The sequence below is a fragment of the Anopheles ziemanni genome, chromosome 3 (genome assembly GCF_943734765.1).
Source record: "Anopheles ziemanni chromosome 3, idAnoZiCoDA_A2_x.2, whole genome shotgun sequence".
Lineage (NCBI taxonomy): Eukaryota > Metazoa > Arthropoda > Insecta > Diptera > Culicidae > Anopheles > Anopheles ziemanni.
This window is the reverse complement of record NC_080706.1, coordinates 37,222,887-37,244,522: the sequence shown is the minus strand read 5'-3', so window position 1 is coordinate 37,244,522 and position 21,636 is coordinate 37,222,887. Positions and strand designations below refer to the sequence as shown.

Sequence of the window (21,636 nt, the reverse complement as noted above, 5' to 3'; positions counted from 1 at the left end):
TATGTAGAAGACACAAAAGAAAAATTTGACGATGAAGTATTGCCGAGATAGTTAAACTTTATTATTAGAACATTTAAATAAGCAGAGCCAAAACGTGCATGGCTTGTTTGAGAAGCGTTGCCAGAAAAATGCTCATGTTTCGTTCACGCATGTCTTTTACCTTTTTAAGGTTTGCATCGCTCGAGGAACCGAGGATATAGGCAAACTTCTCGGATATGGTAACGGTTGAGCAGCCAGCAGAGGAACCGCTCCAATCCCAGCCCGTAGCCACCGTGCGGTTGCGTGCCGTACACACGCTGATCAACGTACCAGTAGTACGGTTTCGGGTCGATTCCTTCGCGCTTGTAGCCATCCATCAGCTCATCGTACTTGAACGACCTCATCGATCCGCCGACGATTTCACCCACATTCGGCAGCAGCACATCGACGCTCTCCGTCAGGCGTGGATCGTCCTCGCATTTGGCCATATAGAAGGATTTGATTTCCGCCGGAAAACGGCACAGCATGATCGGCTCGTTGATCGTGTCGGTCATCTTCCGCTCGGGCGCTTCGGGAATATCCTCACCGAACTCGTAGAAGCTACCGTCCTCCTTTGTTACGTTGTTCTCCTTCAGCCAGGTGATCGCATCGGCATAGTTCATCCGGCGGAAGGGACGCTTCGGTGCGACGAAGCCCGGGTTCAGCTCCTGCACCATGTATCCCCACGGGGATTTAAGAACGCGCTCGGTAACGTCAACAATCAAATCCTCGAGACGATCCAGCAACTCGTCGAAGGTGATGAAGGGACACTCGCCTTCGATGTGGCTGTACTCAGCCAAATGGCGGCGTGTGCGGCTTTGTTCCGCACGGTAACTTTGCGCCACGCAAAACACATCACCCAGTGCCGGGATGCATGTCTCAAGGTATAGCTGGGAGCTTTGGGTAAGGTAAGCTTCCTCACTGGAAATACAAAAAAAAGTATTACAATTTGTTATACTATTGTAATTGTTTACAGCCTAGATTTGATAGTCACCCGAAGTAATCAAGTTTGAACAGCGTCGATCCTCCTTCGACTTGCGTTTGGACGAGCGTTGGTGGAGTGACTTCCGTGTAGCCACGGTCAAAGTAATGCGAGCGGAATGCCTGCATCACCACATCGCGCATCTTCAACACCTTGGACGTGTTTTCACCACGGATCATGATATGCCGGTTGTCCAGCTGCACGTCCGGGTGGGCTTCCTCGTTGAGGATGGCATCGGCACCACCGGCCGGCGCCAGCCCAATCAGCTCCCAGTAGTCCACACGCATTTCGTGTCCGCCTGGGGCGGTTTTTCCCGCCGGTACTTCCTTCAGCGTACCAAACAATTGCACCGACGATTCTGTCGACAGCACCAACGCGTTGTACGTCTGACACAGGGTGTCCGTAAGTACGCACTGCAGGAAACCCGTCCCGTCGCGCAGCGTGAGGAACATCAAGCCCTTACCCTGCCTTCGCAGCCGATGAACCCATCCGTAAATGCGCACACGTACGTCGCGGCTCTTGGAGCCATGGATGATTTTAATGGGTTTTGCCTCAGGCCAGGATGGATCCTGCTGGATGGTGATTTTTTTCGCCTCCTCCAGGTTCTGTTCGCGGTTCTTGGCCTTCTCCTCTTCCTCGCGCTTTTGCTTGTCGCCTTTGTTGTTGTCGCGTACCCAGAGTTTCTGAATTTTCTTCAGCTGCGACTTGGCGGCCACCTCGTACGGTGACTCCGACTTTTCGTCTTTGCTGTCGACGTAAATGGTCGGGAACGGTTCCTTACCGGCGTGCTTCATTGCCCGCAGGATGGTTTTGAACGGTTCCTGTTCCGTTCCCTTGCCCGTTTCATCGTTGCCCCGTTTTTCGGAAGTGTACAGTTCACCTAAAATAAGTGAAAAATTATAGGTACGAGTGTGTAGGGAGGAAAGGGCAGAAGAAATACGAATACTGCATTGCATCAGCATCATAAGGATAGACACTATTTCGATACACAACCGAGAAATAGTACACTGAAATGGACTAGATACTTACTTAAAGTTAAGTTCTCCATACTTTGGGTGGTTTTAAACACAGGGAACGATTATATACCGTAAAATATGCGGTTTCTGCAGAGAAGAACGATAACTGTGCCACCGTTTGGAAAAATGCATGGAAAGTGAATCGAAGTAACATGCTGTCGTGTGGTGTTTTGCGTAAATATGTTTATAGTATACGGTTCTGGTGCTCCGAATTTGTTCCGGGGTGCCGGTGCTAAGCAAATTGGAACAATACACACTGCTGTACGGATTTGATTGTCGAAGCGTTTGTCGGAAGATTTTGAAGCGTTTCTATCACTTTAAAATAAACCTTAGATTTCGTAGAGCGCTTTTACGGCGTACAGGATTTTCATACAATTAACATGTTTTATTTTTAAATTTATTACACCCTTCGCTTTGCAGGAAATAAAGAAAAATATTTTAATTACCATTGTTGACTTTACAACAGCTGATTGTTGACAAAACGCTTGGCAGTTGTCAAAACCGGGCATTCCTGCATTTTTTACTGCGAAGCAAAATCGTCACACTAGTCATTGCAGTTAGTTGCGTGTGCTGTAAAAATTATCCGAAACAGCCTTCCGAAGGAAAACAAAGTGGATTGAACTGGAAGCTAAGGTTGCCAAGAGCTGTAGTTCATCATCTGGTACCAATTTTTCAGCTGTCGGGCGGGTGGTTTGGAGAAAATGTTGATACTTTAAGGTACTTTATGGTGCATGGTGGCAGATAAATCATATGCATATGGGTCGGGCAACAATTGGGAATTCTTTGGAACGCTGCTTTATTGCTTTATTTGTGTGAAATTTTATTCCACAGCCCGTGCTCTGGCGTTGCAGAAAACCAAGAAACACTCGCATAAAAACAAATAAACTTCAAAGATAAGCAAGAAACAAAAGCAATATGTCCGCAGAATCGGCTGTTTACGAGGCGCTGATGTACGCCTGCAGTCAGGATGCTCAAATGCTGAAACCAGCCGAGCAAAAGCTAGCGGAATGGGAAATACAACCAGGGTTCCACCTGACGCTGGTGAAAATATTTTCCGACCAAACGCTTGACGCAAACGTTCGATGGATGGCGTCGTTGTATTTTAAGAACGGTGTACTAAAGTACTGGCGTAAGAACGCTCCGAAGTAAGTGCAAGGTTCTTTTTCCCACATATCGTTATGCCCTATTAATTAATGTTTCATCTTCTTCCAGTGGGATAGCACCGGAGGAGAAACAGGAAATAAAGCAACAACTGCTACAGAAATTCAATGAACCCGTCCAGCAGATAGCAGTACAGATAGCGGTCCTTATTGGCAATATTTCGCGCTACGATGGCCCCTCGGAATGGCAGGAACTGGTGCCAACGCTCGTGAAGGCGGTACAAAGTGAAGATTCGCTGGTCCAGTTCCGGGGGCTTCTGGTACTGCTTCACGTCGTCAAAGTGCTCTACTCGAAGCGATTGCAGCGCGATCGCCACCAATTCCAGCTTCTTACCTCAACGCTGTACGATTTCGTGCTGAACCTCTGGGATGGGTTTACGCAGCTGTTCTTCAAGAACATTTGCGAACAAAATTGCGCCATCGAAGAGTGCGCCACCAATCTGGAGAAAGCCATCATCTCCCTGCGCATTCTGAAGAAACTGACCATATACGGCTTCACCGTGCCGCACCAGTCGGAAAGCTGCATGATGCTGTTTAAGGTTGCATTTCAACGGTTGAAAGATTTGTTGGAGTGTCGGTTGCGTGTGAAACGATTGCACCAGGGGGACGGTGGCGTGCAGCCACCCAACAGTGAAGCAATCGAGCTGGCCCGCAAGCTCACCGGCAACGTGGAGAAGTTTATCGTGAAGCACATGAAGTTTATGAATCTCTTCTACGAGCAGCATCCGGCCTCGTTCGTGGAGTTTGTGCCGACATCGTTCGAGTTTTGCTTCAACTACGTGTTCCACGAGGGCACCAATCTAATCTTTGAGGACAATGTCATCACTTTTCCCAACTTTGCCATCCAGTGCCTTGGTCTGCTGAAGGGTATCCTTTCGCAGAACATTGTCTATGTGGAGCAGGCGAAAGGTACGGGTGTTAGGGTGATTGAAAAAAAGCTTGACTTACTTTGATGATCTTTTCATTCCGATAGAGCGCATCAACAGTGCGAAGGTGGATTTTTTTACGCCGGAGCGACTGACCTACATATTCGAGAAGATAATCGTACACTATTTTCTGCTCACGCCGGAAGAATTCGAACAGTGGGACACGGATCCGGAAGCGTATACCTCGGACGAAGGGGGCGATTCGTGGAAGTTTAACCTTCGTGTAAGAGATTGTCAAGCGCATTTGCAATTGATGAACCATCTCGTTCTCATTATTTATTTCCTGTGTTTTTTTTCTTTCAGGCTTGTGCCGAAGCGTTCTACATGATACTATTCCAAAAGTACAGTCCCCAGCTGATTCAGGAACTACAGAAATACATATCGAAATCACAATCGATAACGCTCACCGAGAACTCCGACCTGAACGATCTGTTGATAAAGGACTCCATCTACAATGCCACCGGGCTGGCGGTGTTTAGCTTGTTCGATGAGGTACGGTTTGGGGTTTGATTTCGAGTGGTGATTGCGACGTTGGGCGTGGGCTTGCCAATTGGGGTTGGGGAAACCAATCGCCGCGTGTCATTTGTTTGCTACGTGAGCGAAGATAACTGGCACTGCGTGTACCGCGTGGTCGTACGAGGCGATAAGGGGGATCACACAGTTTGTGTTTTGCTTTTGGGGACCCTTGTGTGACGATGACTCACTGCATCCAAATGGAATTCAATTGTTTCTTCAGCAACCGCCATTAATTTCTATTTTGAAATGGCGGTATTGTGGTTGAATGATTGAACAAATAGTTTTTCATTTATAAGCAGCGGAAAAACTTGTAGAGTTGATTTATTTTGGACTTTATGGTTTTATAATATTACTTGCAGTTTATTTTAAAACGAACATTCCTTAAACATGAACGGAAAATTCTTCTTCTAGTAACCTAAGAAAACAATTTTAGCAATTACAATTGGTGGAAGAAGGTCCAGCAGTTTCGCCAAACTTTGATTAAAATTACAAAAACTATTTTCGTTTTTGCGGGCATAGATATTTTTTCTTTTTGAACTAAAGTTTTAATGGAATGTGCAAATGTGCAACATCTTTTGATTTTTGTTGGGGTTCTACTAAATCGCTTCGAATCGCTACAGAACAGTAGGAATACAACTCTATACATAGAGAGCGTTTAAAAACAATGTGTTTGGAAACATACAAGTTTCAATTGTACTTCGGAAATCGATTCTCGATTCGAAATTTGCAATCGATTTTAAATTAAAGTGGAATTGTTAAGATATTTGGGAGAGTAATACAGGTTTCCTTTTGCTCCAGGGGATATTCACCAGGGAGTATTTATAAAAAAATCAAGGTGATGCTGCTAGTTTTGATCGAATTCTGTATTATTCGTATGGATATTGTGCTGTTGGTTCATTTAATCCCTTAACAGCCTCAATCCATCGAATCGATCGAATGGGTACACTAAAGTATGTTTTGTGCGGTTCACGGGTGCAATTTATAAAGTCGCTATCGGGTGTTGTCACTGTGTATGGCAAATAATACAAGTACATACGGTCGTGCCGGTTGTGTGATTGATTATCCGGACTGAATCTGAGCGGGAAAGGTGATTTTAAAATCCCAACTTCTAAAAGTAAGACAACAAAAGCGAGACCACTAACGGGAGCGTGCTTCTATTTACCTTTGATAAATAGTTAAACTCCCCTTCGCCGCATGCTCTACCTTCCATACCCGACCATGGGAACGTGTGCGCTCGAAGGATCGTTGGTATTGGTAGAAATGTACAGTACCACAGTACAGTACCCGAATGAGGCACCCCGATCCGAATTCAGGTCGTCCATTGTCGCTTTTATTTACGAACCGACTAGCGGCAAAAGGGACCATCCAATTTTCGGACGGAACCATCCCCAGTTAGTTAACAGTGGAACTTGATCGTGTCAGGATCGTCACTTCGACGGGCGGCGGGTTGACCTGCGTCACGTTAGGATCGTGTGTGATATTGCAGTGGAAAGGGGATTCCTTCTTGACAATTACTTTGGCAGCGGTGAATCTAGCTGTGAAAGTAGCATTTCTGTGACTATGTGCCTAATTGGACGATGTGCTTGGTTGATGGCGTACATTAGCAAAGGCTAGGTATGGAGGGACGCTTTCCATAACCTAGAAATCTATGGTTTTCGGCTTGCTGGGGCAATGTTTCTAATCGTGTTATCAAATATTTCATTTTTGCAGATTAATTTTGACGAATGGTTCACCCAGCAGCTGCTGGACGAGCTGAAATTTAAATCCCACAACTTCCGAATCATTCGAAAGCGTATCATCTGGCTGGTCGGGCGATGGACCAGCGTTAGGTTTTCGAAAGCACTGCGACCACAAGTGTACCGAGCCTGTTTGGAGCTGCTACACCCGACGGAGGATCTTGCCGTTCGCTTGACAGCATCAAAGTATGAACCAGTTATTTTTACTTTAAAGCAGTTCTTCTTACCGAGATGAGTTATTTTTTCTCCCAATCATCAACGATAGAACTCTTCGTAGCATCATGGACGACTTTGAGTTTGTGGGCGAACAGTTCATGGAGTTCCTTGAGCCAGCGATCGCACTGCTCTTCGTGCTCCTGAAGGAAGCGGTTGAGTGCGAAACCAAGATGACCGTGCTTCACGTGATGACGTTCATCATTGAAAAGATGTCCATGTCCATGCGAATCGACGTGCAGAGCCTAGTTCACTATCTTCCGCTGCTGTGGGAAGAGAGCCGCGACCACAACATGCTGCGTTGTGCAATCATATCGACTTTGGTAAGCAATGGTCTAATCAGTTTATCGGCAGCTGCGCTTCGATTGCTTTCCCTTTTCCATTTGCAGTTGCAGATTATAAAAGCCTTGTACGAAATACCTCCCTCCGAGCAGATAGTTTCCTTCATCTACCAGATTATCGAGATGAGCACGAACGTGAACGAACCGTCGCACGTGTATCTGCTCGACGAGGGGCTGGAACTGTGGGTTGTGGTTGTACATTACAGTCGTACGATGAACCAAGAGTTGGCTAATCTGTGTGAAAATATAGTACCTCTGATACGTAAGTCGTAATGTACGACAACACGACAAATGTTCTTGTGCTAACACACTATTTTATTTACCCCTTCCAGAGCAATCCTCTAGCAATATGCCCATGTGTTTGGCAATTGTACAGGCGTACATATTTCTCGATGCGGATCAGTTCCTACCGCGGTATGGGCCGGAGGTTGTAAAAGCTTTACAGTATGTGCTGACGGATCTTCGCGTCGAGGGCGTGGTATTGATCAACCGGTTTTTCCTAACGCTACTGCACGCCGCCCCAAAGTATGGCATCGAGCTGTTGCGACCGTACATGGTTGATGTTTTTCGGTAAGATTGGTCTTTTTTTTTCTCACGCCCAGGATCAGTAGTGTTGTTTTTAACACCTGCCTTTTTTTGTCTTTCTTTTATTAATTGCCACACACGAAAACAACCAGTGCGTACTATCAACATTCGGAGTACCCACAAGTGCAACAGGTGTACCTGCAGCTCATCTCGCGGGTGCTGATCAACGATCAGGTAACGTTCAGCGTCATCCTGTCGGAGATGGGCGCTCAGGATGCGCTGGAGAAAATTCTGACCCACTGGCTCGAGGGTATGCACATGGTAACAAGACTCGACGAGAAGAAGCTGCTCGCGTTGGCCCTCGGCAGCTTGCTGCCGTTTTCGAACGAGGTAATCTTTGAGAACTTTGGCGGAATTTTGACGAACATCACCGAAACATTGAACGATATAATGAACGAGGACGAGCAGACGGGGACGAAGGTTGAGTAAGTGTTCGCGAACGAATTTCCATAGGAGTTTCAAGTAACAACAGAGAGTGATACCATATTGATTGGTTTTTATCAATTGCTTGCACATTCTTTCAGTACCCTTGTTCTCACAGAGGACAATGACGATGAAATTGGGAATACTTTGTACGGATACGGGTTCATTGATTCGGACGTGTTTCACGACGAAACACCTCACTTTACGCGGTGCCGATCGATCTGCATGCGAGATCCAACGCACGTGATAGTGCTGAAGGACTATCTGCAAAATCAGGTAAGAGCTTTTGGTGTCCTTGGGATGGTAGGGGTGCTTTTTCAATTGTATTATGAACATTAATTAACTTTTCTAAATTTGCAGTTGATTGTTCTTAAAAACAATGTCGGTGCTGAACGCTATCAATCGCTGATGTCGCACGTCGATCTGCAAATTCTGAAAGAGCTGAGCGATTTCGTGGTGCTCGGTATAGATCTGCCTGCGAGTGGCGGTGCGCAGCAGCAGTAGAACGATGGCCACCCGTTCATAATGGCGAACCAGGCAGCATACCACAGTTCCGTATGCAGCTGTAAAAAACCATTTCCATTTAAATCCATGCATCTACTCTCTACTTTAACGTTGAATTTGCGGTACACAATTCGTTCGTCATTTTACGGTGCGGTTTTTATTTTTCGAACGCTCTTTTTCTAACATTCTTCTTTTTTTTCTCGTCCGCAAGATGTAAGCTCAATTTCTAAATCATATAATCAGCATCCATTCAGTATACTCATCTATAGGGGCGCGATTGTTAAATATTGAACTTATTTAATAAATTACACGTCTACACCTTTTGTGTCCAATCTTGTGTCATTTAAATGCAAATTAAATGTTTAAATGGTTCTACAGGCGCGGATAGCAACGATGCTGATTAGCCTCACTGATGGTACTTTTGTATAGTTGTACGTTTAATGGATGTCTAGTGGGTTTTGGGGACCCATCATTATTGGGAAGCATTTATATGTTAAACTATTGCTCAGAATTGAAAAATGATCCGAAAAATTGGAGAATGCCCGGATCATTTGATGGACTGTAAATAAACTGTATAAAACTGTATGCAAATAAACTTAATGCATTTATTAGTATAACGAATATAAAAGGGTGTTATTTTTATTCACGGCATACTACGGTACCCTGTACCAAGAATAAAGATGGAAAAGAGTACAAAACAACACCTATCAAAGTAAACGTAACACGTGGTTTTCCCACAACGTGTCGTCGAGCTCCCACTCGGTGGCAACGAACCTTCTACCAACGGTGACCCCGTAGTCATAGTAGTAGCATTCAGCGTGTTTGCGTGTCCTGTTTGCCGGGGAGTGTTGATAAACGAAAGCACGTGCTACTTCCGCTGGTGGGGCTTTGTTTTGTAAACAAACGCATGCGCACATGGTATGCATCCTTGCGTTGAGCTCAGAGAGGGCGATTCCCGTCTCTCCGCAAAATTTAAGCTTATCGATTTTTCTCAACGCAACGGTCAGGAGATCGCCCGAGCCCATTTGATGCCAGATTTTCCCTCTTGCAGCATCCGTGTTTTTCCGTATCCCGTGCTAATGGGCGTGCACGGGCGGCGGTTGTAATTGTACGGTGAAAAACGTTTTGTAATATGAAAAACAATTCCTAAACCATCCGTTTGGTGTGTGTGTGTGCGCGCTTGTGGGTGCGAAAAGTTTTCGTGATGAAGCTGTCGACCGATTTCTGTATAAAAATGCTCAACGCCAAAGTGATTCTTCTTTGTCTGGTCGCATCGAGTTCCGCCCAGGGTAGGTGGGGAGGGGCGTATTTTTGTCCTCGGAGTAGTACGTTTCACAAAGTATTCCGTCCGTTTTCGTTACAGCATCCGTCGCCCACATCGAGGCCAACCCGGACGCCAAACGATTGTACGACGATCTGCTCAGCAACTACAACCGCCTGATACGGCCCGTCGTAAACAACACCGAAACGCTGACCGTTTGGCTCGGACTGAAGCTGTCCCAGCTGATCGAGGTTAGCCTGCGGAACCAAGTGATGACGACAAACCTCTGGGTGAAGCAGAAGTGGTTCGACTACAAGCTGAAGTGGGACCCGGAAGAGTACGGTGGCGTGGAGATGCTGTACGTCCCGTCGGAACAGATCTGGCTGCCGGACATCGTGCTGTACAACAACTGGGACGGTAACTACGAGGTTACGCTGATGACGAAGGCCACCCTGCGGTACACCGGGGAGGTGTTCTGGGAACCACCGGCCATCTACAAGTCTTCGTGCGAGATGAACGTCGAGTACTTTCCGTACGACGAGCAGACGTGCCTGATGAAGTTTGGCTCGTGGACGTACAACGGGGCGCAGGTCGAGCTGCGACACCTGGATCAGGTATGGCGCTTGGGAGAGGGCGAGAATATAGAACGGCCTGTTGGAATGCCTTTACCCTTCACTTGTAGATCCCTGGCAGCAATCTCGTACAGATTGGTATCGATTTGAGTGAATTTTATCTGTCGGTGGAATGGGACATACTGGAAGTTCCGGCAAGCCGCAACGAGGAGTACTATCCGTGCTGTCCGGAACCATTTTCAGGTAGGCGGATGAAGGCGACACAGTAAACACTCGATCGTGCTGCGTGCTTAGCGTTCTGTTTGTTGTCCCCTTTTACAGACATCACGTTCAAGCTCACCATGCGAAGGAAGACACTGTTCTATACGGTCAATCTGATCATTCCCTGCGTTGGCATCACGTTCCTCACGGTGTTGGTGTTCTATCTTCCCAGCGACTCGGGCGAAAAGGTACGCACCACTGTTTGGGTGCGCACTTGTGCCCCCGGGTAGCAAATATCCTTACGTATTAGCTGTAGCCCTCCTCTTGCGGGTGGAAGTACCCTTGAGTTGTTCCGCGGCTTTTGCAGAATCAGAAGAAGAAGAAGGAAACCGATGCCAATGTAATCAATGCATCTTTCGCTGTTCCCCGTTTATCTCAACAGGTCACGCTCTGCATCTCGATACTGGTGTCGTTGACTGTGTTCTTTTTGCTGCTGGCCGAGATTATCCCACCGACCTCACTGGCCGTGCCACTTCTGGGCAAGTATCTACTCTTCACGATGATACTTGTCTCGCTGTCGGTGTGGACGACCGTTTGCGTGCTGAACGTTTGGTACAGGTTAGTGTTGGGAAACACCCGTGGGACAAAGGGAACATTTTTCGATTTAGGGGTTTGAGAAGTGTGTTTTTGTTATTCGGGAGAAAATGTATGCAGACGTTATTATCAAACTAAATTGCCCATAATAATTTCTTTCGAAACCTATCGCACCTAAATGTTCTTTATTTCATTATTTTTAAATTAATTGAACATAATATTTTCTTTTGCAAATGTACTGCAGGTAAATCAGAGAATGGCAAAACTTTCCCAAAAAAGGACCAGATTATACAAATTACGTCCGACTAAATTGTTCTTGCGGGCCAAATTGAATTTAATGGCGAACGGCTTTCCCGACCCCAAACTTTCAGCAAAAAGTATAAGTAATAGAGGAAATTTTTTTTGTTTTTTTTTAAATATTGCAACACAAACGAAATGAGGTTCATACTTCATCATTTGTGCCTTTAGTTTTACTTATTTGTGTGAGACTAGTAAAAATTGTTTTTAAAAAAAGTAAAAATTGTTTTTAAATACCAATGCATTATTGACATATTTATACTTACACATGCTCTACAGCGTTTCACTTACAGTTGTCACTTGTAATTGATAGCTAAAATAATGTCTCCCACTGTTTCATCCATACCAGGTATAAAAAAAACTTTGAGGAGTTTATTGGATTGGCATTTGTTTATAAGACATTTCAATTTCAATCAATCTCAAAGAATGAGCAACAGTTTTATTCTATCTTCACGTCCGTAGTGACCGTTATTGATCATTGGTATCCTGTTCCTGTTTCATTAAACACATTCCCAAATTTTATTTTTATGGTAAGGGAAAGCATTGATTTTTAATGTTAAGGCGTTAATGTTATGGAAAGCATTAAACTTTAATGTCTTGTAAGCGATGTTTCTAGTTACACGTAAAATGTTGATTTCTGAAATATGTGAAGGGTTTAATTGGAATAGACACGCCTGGTTTCTTTAGACCTAATGCCCTGTTTGTTACAAACGTTTTTTTATAAATCTTGTAACGTTGTAGCTGCATGTAATTGGTCGAGTACCAAGATGGCTTTTGCAGTAGAACTCATCGGCAAAAGGATTTAAACGGACGCGAATGGAAGGAGTAGATTAATTTTATTAGTTTTTCCCCAAAAGAAATTTTACGACATCTCCCTCAAGTTGTAATTATAGTGTTGTAACACTGCTAGTTGTTTTTGTCATACAATAATTTACTGTTTATCCATCATACCGGTTTTTTACCGTCATACAATACCGTTTAAGAACAGATTTTTATTTTTATTTAAGAACAGATATCTTATTGCAAAACACAATTCTTTCGGTGAAAACTAGTTGCAAAAAAATCAATCAATCGGCGACAATCTTTGGACATTTAAATTATTTCTAAAACAAGATAATTCAAGTTATCCCCTACAAATCATAAAAGTCTTCACATGCATAGAAAACTGGTTGTGCCTATTCTGCACTAATCATAAACATGGAATGAAAAAAAAAATAGATGGAAGGTATTTTTTAGCACTCATATGCCTTCATTGCCTAAACGAGACTATTTTAAATCCATAAACAAAACCGTGAATATTTTTTCAAAGGGAATCCTTGCTTACTAGTTTTTTTTTGTAGATGAAATGTGCGGACTTTTGTCGCACCATGCGATGCGAATATGACATGGTGATTGAGCAGTTGTACCAAGCTGGAAAATGATTTTTTGGTAATTTTTTCGACCTTAAACTTTACTGTTATGCAGGAAGTTTTCATGTGCCATATTTGTTAATCACGTGATTGAGTTATATAGTGGACGAATGAAAAAAAAAAACAACGTTGTGTAACATACTACACCACTCCTGTGCGGCTGAGGCAATAACTATAAAAGCTTACACGGATGCGGGACGGGGTTGGCCCTCATGGGAAACCGATAAATAATTTAACGCAGCAGATTTCAAGACGTGTAATTATAGGCGTCGCAACGTAACGGTACGTAATTTACAGCCACCGGCCGCAGCCACCGTTTCCGGTGCGGTTGAATGATGGACCAAATTTATGACCCTGGTGGGCGCATTAGTGGGTCGGCTGGGTGGTGTCCAGCAGCCGTAAAGTGGGTGTTATATACGCTTAAAAAATACATCATCCGTAATCGTATTCCCTGTGTGTGTGAGAGTGGTGTTTCTTCGTTGTTGTGTGTGCTTTTTGCCGGCCCGTATCTATCCACCAGGACAAGTCCGAGTACGCCCATAGGTAATGCATATTAAAATTATGTGTCCCCATTAAACCGGATGATGTGTATTCCGTTTCCATGCCACACTTTAAGATTAACGTTTCGGTCCGGTTTCGGCCCAAAAATGGCGAATGGGAAACGGGTATCACCGTGTCAACCACGCAGGAGAACTGTCGAGAGAGCGTATATAACACTTGTTACTTCCTCTGTATTCGTTGGTATAAAGGGCGACGGGAAATGGGAGTCGAACGGGGGAAAAGTGATGCGACCGGGGATGTCATACAAACGACACATCGTTCTATTCATCACCGCTGGCCGTCATGGCGTTTTCCTCGACGACGCCTTGAGTCCATTAATTCGTGGAACGAACGAACGGACTCGCATAATACCAACGTGCGTCCTTCAAATGTGTCGATCGCTATCCGCTTCAGCGCCCCGGGACGGCACGTGCGTGATTTTCCTTTCTTTCCTTTTTAATGACAACACACTTGGGCCGGCACTTGCATAAAACGGAAGCTTCCAGTGTCCGTTTTTTTTTATAGCGGTTGAGTGTTTTATACATTCCGCTGGGTGGTGGTTCATGGCGTTTGTTTTTTTGCTGTTGTCGTTCCGAATTATCAAGGACCCATTGAGCGATGTGACCATTGCTGGTGTATGGTCGTTTTTGTATCGGTTCGTGGAAGGAAAGGATTAAGATAAGGCCACACAGTAGGGACCTGCAACCGTCTAGAGGCGGCCGTGTAGGCATACCAGTGTCAAAAGGGCGAGAAATAGGATCCCGCCGTGAAAAGGTGAGATCGAAAATGTCTCCGAATACCCGAAAGGCTTGGTTCTAGAACTCCCATGGGGGGTTACCATCGTGTGCCCGGTATCGGGCGGTCGCATTTGATCCGTACTCGTGCCGAAGATTCATTGCGCCATCGTGACGTGCGATAAGCGGACGCGTTGGGGTCGGTGCGATGAGTTAAACTGCACCCATAACCATCAACTCCAGCTAACACCCCGTTCCATCTTCACACACAGGAGCACATCGACGCATAAAATGTCGCCCTTCGTCCGGAGGCTGTTCCTGGAGATAATGCCGAAGATCCTGATGATGCGCCGTGCGAAGTACACGCTGCCGGATTATGACGACTCGACGCCGAGCAATGGCTACACGAACGAAATCGAAATGAGGTAAGTGCCTGAGGCGAGGAGTTGGTTGATGCCCCAACGAAGGACGTTAGGTCCGGCCGTAAAATTTGATCCGATTCGGTTCTTATCGGAGGAAGTTTCTAGTATTTCTTTTTGTCCTGTTGCATACACACGCACTCACACATCCCCACTCGTGCTCGTCGGTAGAATTGCCCGTGGACGATGCTGGTTTTTTTATTCCAATATTGATTTTCCCATGGCAATGTATTTTATATATCGGTGGAAAGTAATCATGCTTCGGGTTGGGAAAAAAAGTGTCCACTTCCTTCCAAAGTCCACGGTAATCAATATCGTCACTAACGTCATCATCTGTCCCGATAGACGAGGAGGCAACAACAAAAAAAAGAAAGAAGAACAAAACTCGCCGCAACGTTGGGCGCAAGTTTCTCTGCAGTGTTTCGCTTTTACTTTTTTATTTTGCCGGCCCTTATGCTCCTCGAACCTTTTCTGCCCTTTTGTGGAAAACATTATATTGAATTATCAGCCAGCTCGACACTCGCCCCCTAATGATCGTTATCGTTGTCATAAACGTTAATTGAGTTTAATGTTCGATGGTTCATAAAATGTGTCACCGTTATCGGGACGGATTTCTTCAAAATGGAATTATTTTCTCTCGATCGAGAAATTAGCCGGGGGGTGCTAAGCAGGAGGGGGTTGAAAATGTTTCACAGTCGAACGAGACAGCTGATACTAGTGGAATTATTGTTTTCAAACAGATATTTAGATGTTTTTTTTATTATTTTATTAAGTTTTGCGATTTGTTAGGTATTGTAAGAGCTTTGGTTTAAATGTTCGAGCTATGTATAAACGGCTTTATTGTATTTTGACTTATTTGTCTCTTCAATTTTTAAGTAAATGTCATTAATCTTTATGCATTTTATTTGATGCAGCAGTGTCCGTTTTTAAGATCTTCTACCAGAATAAATAGATTTCAGTGTTTCATATAATATACATATTTGTTGAATGCTTTTGTTTCTTCATATCATACTATAAAGCCTTTTCTAGTTGTGCAGTATTTTATATATTAATCGCTATAATTGATAATTGCTACAATCACTAAGATAATAGACTATAGTAATTTTATTTTGTTTATCCTGTTTTCAAGAACTCTGTTCGTTGCTTCTTATGCTTGGGCAATTTTATTTAAGTTTTTCACCGGTCAGCTAATAAGGAATCGATGTACAACATAAAGATGGTGTTTATGTTTGCGTTAGGCAAAAGTAAATATATTTTTGCAGTCTTCTCACCGATTTTGTGCAATCTTTACATGTGTATCTATCCATTACCGGTATCACATCGGAGGACGGGATCTTGAGAAAACAAACAAGCTCACTCGCCTCCCGAGCAGCTTCCCGTGCCAGGCCATTCCTTAGAGCCTGGCGTATGCATGTAGGAAGTCAGAACAAGTTAGTTTAATTTCATCGTGTACAGTTTGCCTCCCTCGCACGGGCGGACGGTTCTCGAACCGGAGCGCATACGCCTTACCGACATGTTCCGGTGAAAGCTTGCCAACGGGAAGAAAAAACTCAGGGAGGAGGAGGAGGGTTTTGGGGCCGATCCGCTTCAGTGCTCGATGTGGCTGCCCGGGTCCACGAAGTTTGCTCGACAAGCTGCAGGAGAAATACATTATTTTATTATTATTAAATTCATTACCCCGAGGATAGGGCGGCAAGCACAGGAGGACGGACGGAGCGTCCGGCAGAAGGTGACTGCGGACGAGGGGGTTTTTGTTGCGTTGCGCATGAAAGCCTTCCCGTGAAAGGAAAGATAAATTGCCCGATAAGACGACGTCGCTCTTCCCGTGGGTCGTACAAGGAACCGGTGGCAGCATAAAAGATGTATGATGATGATAGTCGGGCAAACCGCCACCCAACCAAACACCACCCACAGCCGGGTGTGTCGTCGGTGTGTATGTGTGTGTGTTTGTTTATCGTGCCCCGGTGCCCTAGTGCCCGGTAGGGTGAGCCATGATACGGTCGATCCCCTCGAACGCTGTTGGTAAACTTTTCCGACAGGTTTGGGTAGTCTTGGTTCTAGCATTAACCGAATCCGATCTTGATCCGATCTGGATGTATTTCGTTGGTCTTGCAATTTGGCTAGCTTCACCCAAGCCACACACTGCTAGAGTTGGTTGTGCATGACGATGCATGCATGCATGTCGGCTTACACACAAATTAATTAAATGGAAAACATGAAACGAAATGCAGTTGATGGGACAGTCCAGTAGAAATTTGGACTTCTTAAATAATCTATTGGGGTTAGTCAACAGATGGCTCTTTGTATGTATGTCAAACATTCTGAAAAACCATGATTGATTTACTACTTTTTGCTAACTTGTTAAATATTTATAGAGTCAAATTAAATAGAGCATACCATACATATACATATCAATCTTTGTAGGTATACACAAGCATATAATATAATACCTTATTAATGTTATATCATTCGATTAATTAATTTTAACAGTTTCGTATTGTTCCCTTGTTTTTGTACTGTTTATTTAATTCAGTTTTTTTCCCCGTTTAAACATCTTAGTCGCCTATATCTAAAAGATTATCAAATGATTTGACCAACACTTTTCCTTTAGTTGATGATGACATGATATTTTACATGCAACAAGAATGTTACAAAATATTTATATATTTTTTAAACTAAAATTATTTCGTTTCCTTAAAATGTCTTATGTAAGTATTATTTTCCAAGCTTGGTAATGATTTTGAAAACTTTCCTTCCATTATGGCACACTAACTCGAGGCTTTCTCTCGGGGTGGCATGATTCCCTATGCCTTAGTAATCCGCCAGAATTATTTTCGTGAAGATACTTCTTAACGACACGGTCATGGTCATACGTGTAGACAGTAACTTTATGAATGCATGATTGCGTCGTACTTGTTTTCATCTTTCTCACATTACTTGTTTACTCTCTTTCTCGCTTTCCCATGTACTTCTTTCACAGTGTTAGTGATTTTCCAGGCGAATTCAAGGAGGGTGGCGACAGTTTCGATAATATAGGAGTTAATCTTTCCCACGGTTCAGGTAAGCTTTTCGAAGGGCCCCGGTTTTGGGATTCAACCCCGGCTTGGGGCCGGTTCGTTCAACTTTTTGATCCCCATAAACCGGCCGGCGTACACACGCGCAGCACGGCCCACGGTCAGCCTAAATTTCCTGTCCGTCCGTTCGGTTGTGATAATTTATAATTAAATTTTGATTTATTTTATGAGCCATTTCGTGCTCGCGCGCGCCATTTTCCATTCAAGTTCTTGTACACGCCAGGCAAGCAGGCACGAACGCACGGAACCCGGGGAGTTTACGGTGTTTTCCCACCGATGCGAGATGCCGTCGAGCGGAATGGTTTTCTAAAATTGTTTTTCTTCCTTTCATCTTCCCCCCGAAAACATCTACTACGCTGACCGAAAACCCATCGACCCTTCGACTGTCCGGAACGGTGCGGTGCGGTCCGCTGAACGAACGACACTGGATGGATCGGTTCCGCTGGCCGGTGGGAAACACCTTTTGGAAATAATTTCCGGAACCATCCGATCGCACCTTCGGTGTTCTTCATGTTGGGCGGGTGTACCTTTTTCATGCCCGACGCGACGACGAGCAGTCGAGGCGGAAAATATCATCCCGAAGCAATTATCACCGGAGGTGCTGTCCGCAATACAGGCGGTAAGATTTATTGCCCAACACATTAAGGATGCTGATAAGGATAATGAGGTGAGTAGTAGACGACAATTGTGCCCTTCGCCACGCCGGCAGGGCGTAGGTTAGGGCGTCTAGGCCGTGCAACGCACCGTGGCAACCCAAAAGAGTCGTCCCGGGTCCGGGTCGGCTATGTTGCTACAATATGCGTCCCATCCACGCACTGATGCCTTTCTGATATACTTTGCAAGGTGATAGTGTGTCAAGTGAAAAGTAAACATAATTACGCGCCACCGATTATCCGAGATTTGCGATAAGGAGTGGAAAAATACGGTGATTTATCGCGGGAAATAACTCACTGCACTGATTTACTACCATTTGAAGATTTATTTCCTTAATTTAGTTAAAAAACATCATCTATTCGCCTGCCCTTATCCACTCCATTGACGAACGGTCACATTTCATCTCAATTAGCTGCAGTCATGAGTTTCTGTACGAATTAGGTAAATGTCTGTCGATCACAGATAATCGTAATTTAAAAGCTGTGAATAATTCTATCCATTAGAATTACACTCGAACCGTGATTGAGTGTGGAATATGGTAATTGTGGGTGCTTACCTATGAACCTTTGAGGATCTAAAATCTGATTCAGAAATTTTCATTTTTAACCGTCATTCGCGGTCCATTCATCCGTTAATGGGGTGATTAATAATTTAACCGGACAATGATCAATGAAATATTGTAAAGTGCTGATTGTTGTTCATTAACTATCAACTGCTTTTAGCGATAGTTTGAATCCGTTGATGATGGTAAAAATACTTTTTAAGGATAGTTTTGTATTGTTTTTAGGCATGCTTTGTCTACGAGATTTAATATGGTCATTTGATTTGAAACATGGAAGAATAAGTATGTAATAAGTTTCTTTAATTGTTGAAGAAGAACGCGTGCGCGATTTGTATATATCACATATTTATAGTGAATCTAATTAAATAATGTTGCAAAAAGTTGGTGAAACACTCAGTCTGGATGCATGAAATTTGGATTTCATATGCACACTTTATTGTAGTGTTAAAAAGAAAAAAACATATTTGCAAATATTATATTGAAATTCTATTGACATTCTCTTAGCTAAAACTTATCTGTTACGGAGCGCTCAAAGTGTGCATTTTTTTCTCAGGCATTTTAAACATTAATTGCATCCAAGGGTTTATCGAAAGGGGTTTCTGGTTTCCTAGCGTTTACCAATCAATCTCGGTTTAATGCACCGATCAGTGTCATGCAACAGGAGTCGTGAAAAGTCCGCCCGAGTGCTAATTAATATCCATTCAATGCCGCTCGAGTGTAATGCATTATGCAGATTACAGTCCAATAGATTAATTGGTTTAGCTTAATACATGATTGCGTGGCGTGGCTCGAGGCTTGGCGAGGGGTTGAAGGGTTGGGGAGATTATTGGAGAGTTTGCTTCCGAGAAAGCACCTCACTTTGACGAGCGGTTACCGATGGTTTACACGGCATCTTTGTAAGCGAAACAGCACTTACCTGGGCGGTTTGTGCCGTACGCTGTGAACCCGTTGCGAAAGATGCTGTCAAAGCCATTAAATCCTCGATGCACGCCCGTCATGTGTACGGGCCCCCCTTCGCGTGCGATGCATTCGTTGATGCGGGAAGTGGAGTTTTCCTGCATTCGGTTCTGTACTTGAAGCAGCGGCAGCAGCGCTTATGTTACGGTGTCATAAACAAAACATCGTTTTACCTGCATCGCTTCCTTTTCTCCGTCGGAAAGGATGCACACTAAAAGATGATTGCAGCATCTGGTGTGGCAGATCAAAGCTAACCGAGTTGGAAGTACTTCGAGGGCCTTGCTGCGGCTGCAGGGTTGCAGAAACTCTTGATTTGATGGGAAAATAGTGTTTTGAAAAGCGTTAGAATGTATTCGTGAGCTCTGCTTTAATGGAAAACGGAATGAACGTGATTTGGTTATTAGAATCTTTTAAATATGCTTCATTGAAAATACATTGTACTGTAGATGTGCCATATTTGGCGTAGTTAAGGAAATTCTGCATAAAAAGTTGAATAACCAAATCAATGTTCGGTCAAATCATACAATTTTTTGCACAGTGCTAGCCTAACTACCATAAAATATAAGAAAAATAAGTGAGAAACTCTTAAATTGATATTTCTTTAAGTTTCAGAAACTCTTTGTGTGGCACATTATGTTCCTAACTTGGCGCATGGTTTTAGCAATGTTCTTTACTTGGCGCGATGTGTTCCTAACTTGGCGCACTTAAAATAAAATGGATGTAGTTCATCGAACTGAACAGCTTCATTCAAAATTCAACTTTTTTTTTTTATAAAACATAAACTATTTATTTTATAAATAGATAAGGTGTACAAACAAAATTTTCTTATACTCTATAATCACAAATACAGTGCACACTTAAGGACATTTACATCGATCGCAGCATCATTGTTTCCAATGATGTGGATGATGTAGTTTGCAAACAAACGAAGGACAACCTTCCGCTGCGCAATGCTTATCTTCCCAAGCACTGGGAATCGGAGACACTCGAAGGACGACTGACACCCTGGAGCTTCATTCCTGATGCACTGCTGCAGCAGGTCCCAGGCGGCAATAACGCGAGTGCAGGAGGTGAACATGTGTTCCAGGGTGTCACACTCAACACAGAACATGCAGGAAGCCGAAGACGTGCGTCCCATACGCATAAGCAGCTCTCCGTGCGGGATCTTGCCATTCGCGAGCAAATATAAGGTGGATCTTTGCTCCGCTGTTAGTTTGCTTCGGTGTATGTTGTTCCACACCTTTTTCCAGGTTGCCTTCGGATGGGACTGAATCTTGGCTGGGGGTAGTCTGTTCACTTGCAACCTGCGGAGGGCCTTGGTGGATAGCTGTTTTTTTACCGCCGATGGAGTGTACGCCAGTTGCTGGATAACACTGCGAAGGCACGGATACGTAGATGGTATCGGTGAAATATCTGGGGGGTTTCCCGCACACAAGATGTGTTGGGCTCCAAATGGGAGGCTTTGATGTTCTACAACATAGCGGTTTGTAAGTAGGGCTGCTGTCATCACGGCTGGGATGTGGAGGTTTAAGCCCCCACGGTCTCGTGGCAGGGCCAGCTGCTGGAGCGAGACACGTATACCCCCAGATCCGTTCCATAGGAGAGATCCGATCAAACTTGTTACCTTGGCTATGTCCATTGCGCGAGGGCCACAGACTGACGCAACAAACCATAGCTTAGGGAGCAAGAATGAGTTGAGCAGCGTTACCTTTTGCAGCAGGTTTAGATCTCTCACCCTGTGCAGCCATACCAACTGACGAAAGTGATTGATAACAGTATCCCAATTGTGGCCCGCTGTTTCCCGGATACTGTTAGAGAACAGAATTCCAAGTAAACGGAGCCGTTCTACGGTGTGCAGCCATGGCAGGTTGATTCTGTTCTCGGTTGTCACCATTCCGATGTCCAGAGCCGTGGTTTTAAGGACGTTTAACCTCGCTCCAGA

General features: G+C 44.3%; 3 protein-coding genes across 3 annotated transcripts in view; 2 read left to right on the top strand and 1 right to left on the bottom strand.

Annotated features, from left to right (window-relative positions):
• Positions 1-39: 39 nt before the first annotated feature.
• LOC131286178 (asparagine--tRNA ligase, cytoplasmic) lies at positions 40-2,048 on the bottom strand. Its single transcript, XM_058315097.1, has 3 exons — positions 2,030-2,048; positions 1,013-1,880; positions 40-939 (listed from the first exon to the last, which is right to left on the bottom strand). The coding sequence occupies exons 1-3, from the start codon at positions 2,046-2,048 to the stop codon at positions 165-167; spliced, it is 1,662 nt and encodes a 553-aa protein (XP_058171080.1). The 3' UTR covers positions 40-164.
• Positions 2,049-2,899: 851 nt separating this feature from the next.
• On the top strand, positions 2,900-8,743 carry LOC131286014 (importin-11). Its single transcript, XM_058314871.1, has 11 exons — positions 2,900-3,161; positions 3,229-4,085; positions 4,150-4,325; positions 4,406-4,594; positions 6,329-6,540; positions 6,620-6,890; positions 6,957-7,170; positions 7,241-7,478; positions 7,586-7,918; positions 8,018-8,192; positions 8,277-8,743. The coding sequence occupies exons 1-11, from the start codon at positions 2,932-2,934 to the stop codon at positions 8,418-8,420; spliced, it is 3,039 nt and encodes a 1,012-aa protein (XP_058170854.1). The 5' UTR covers positions 2,900-2,931; the 3' UTR covers positions 8,421-8,743.
• An 881-nt stretch (positions 8,744-9,624) lies between these two features.
• Positions 9,625-21,636, top strand: part of LOC131286015 (acetylcholine receptor subunit beta-like 2) — a 30,718-nt gene continuing 18,706 nt past the window's right edge. Inside the window, exons 1-8 of the mRNA XM_058314872.1 lie at positions 9,625-9,709; positions 9,784-10,295; positions 10,364-10,496; positions 10,575-10,702; positions 10,897-11,072; positions 14,301-14,453; positions 17,428-17,507; positions 18,079-18,188. Coding sequence (XP_058170855.1) covers positions 9,625-9,709; positions 9,784-10,295; positions 10,364-10,496; positions 10,575-10,702; positions 10,897-11,072; positions 14,301-14,453; positions 17,428-17,507; positions 18,079-18,188 — 1,377 coding nt within the window. The remainder of the gene's footprint in view (positions 9,710-9,783; positions 10,296-10,363; positions 10,497-10,574; positions 10,703-10,896; positions 11,073-14,300; positions 14,454-17,427; positions 17,508-18,078; positions 18,189-21,636) is intronic.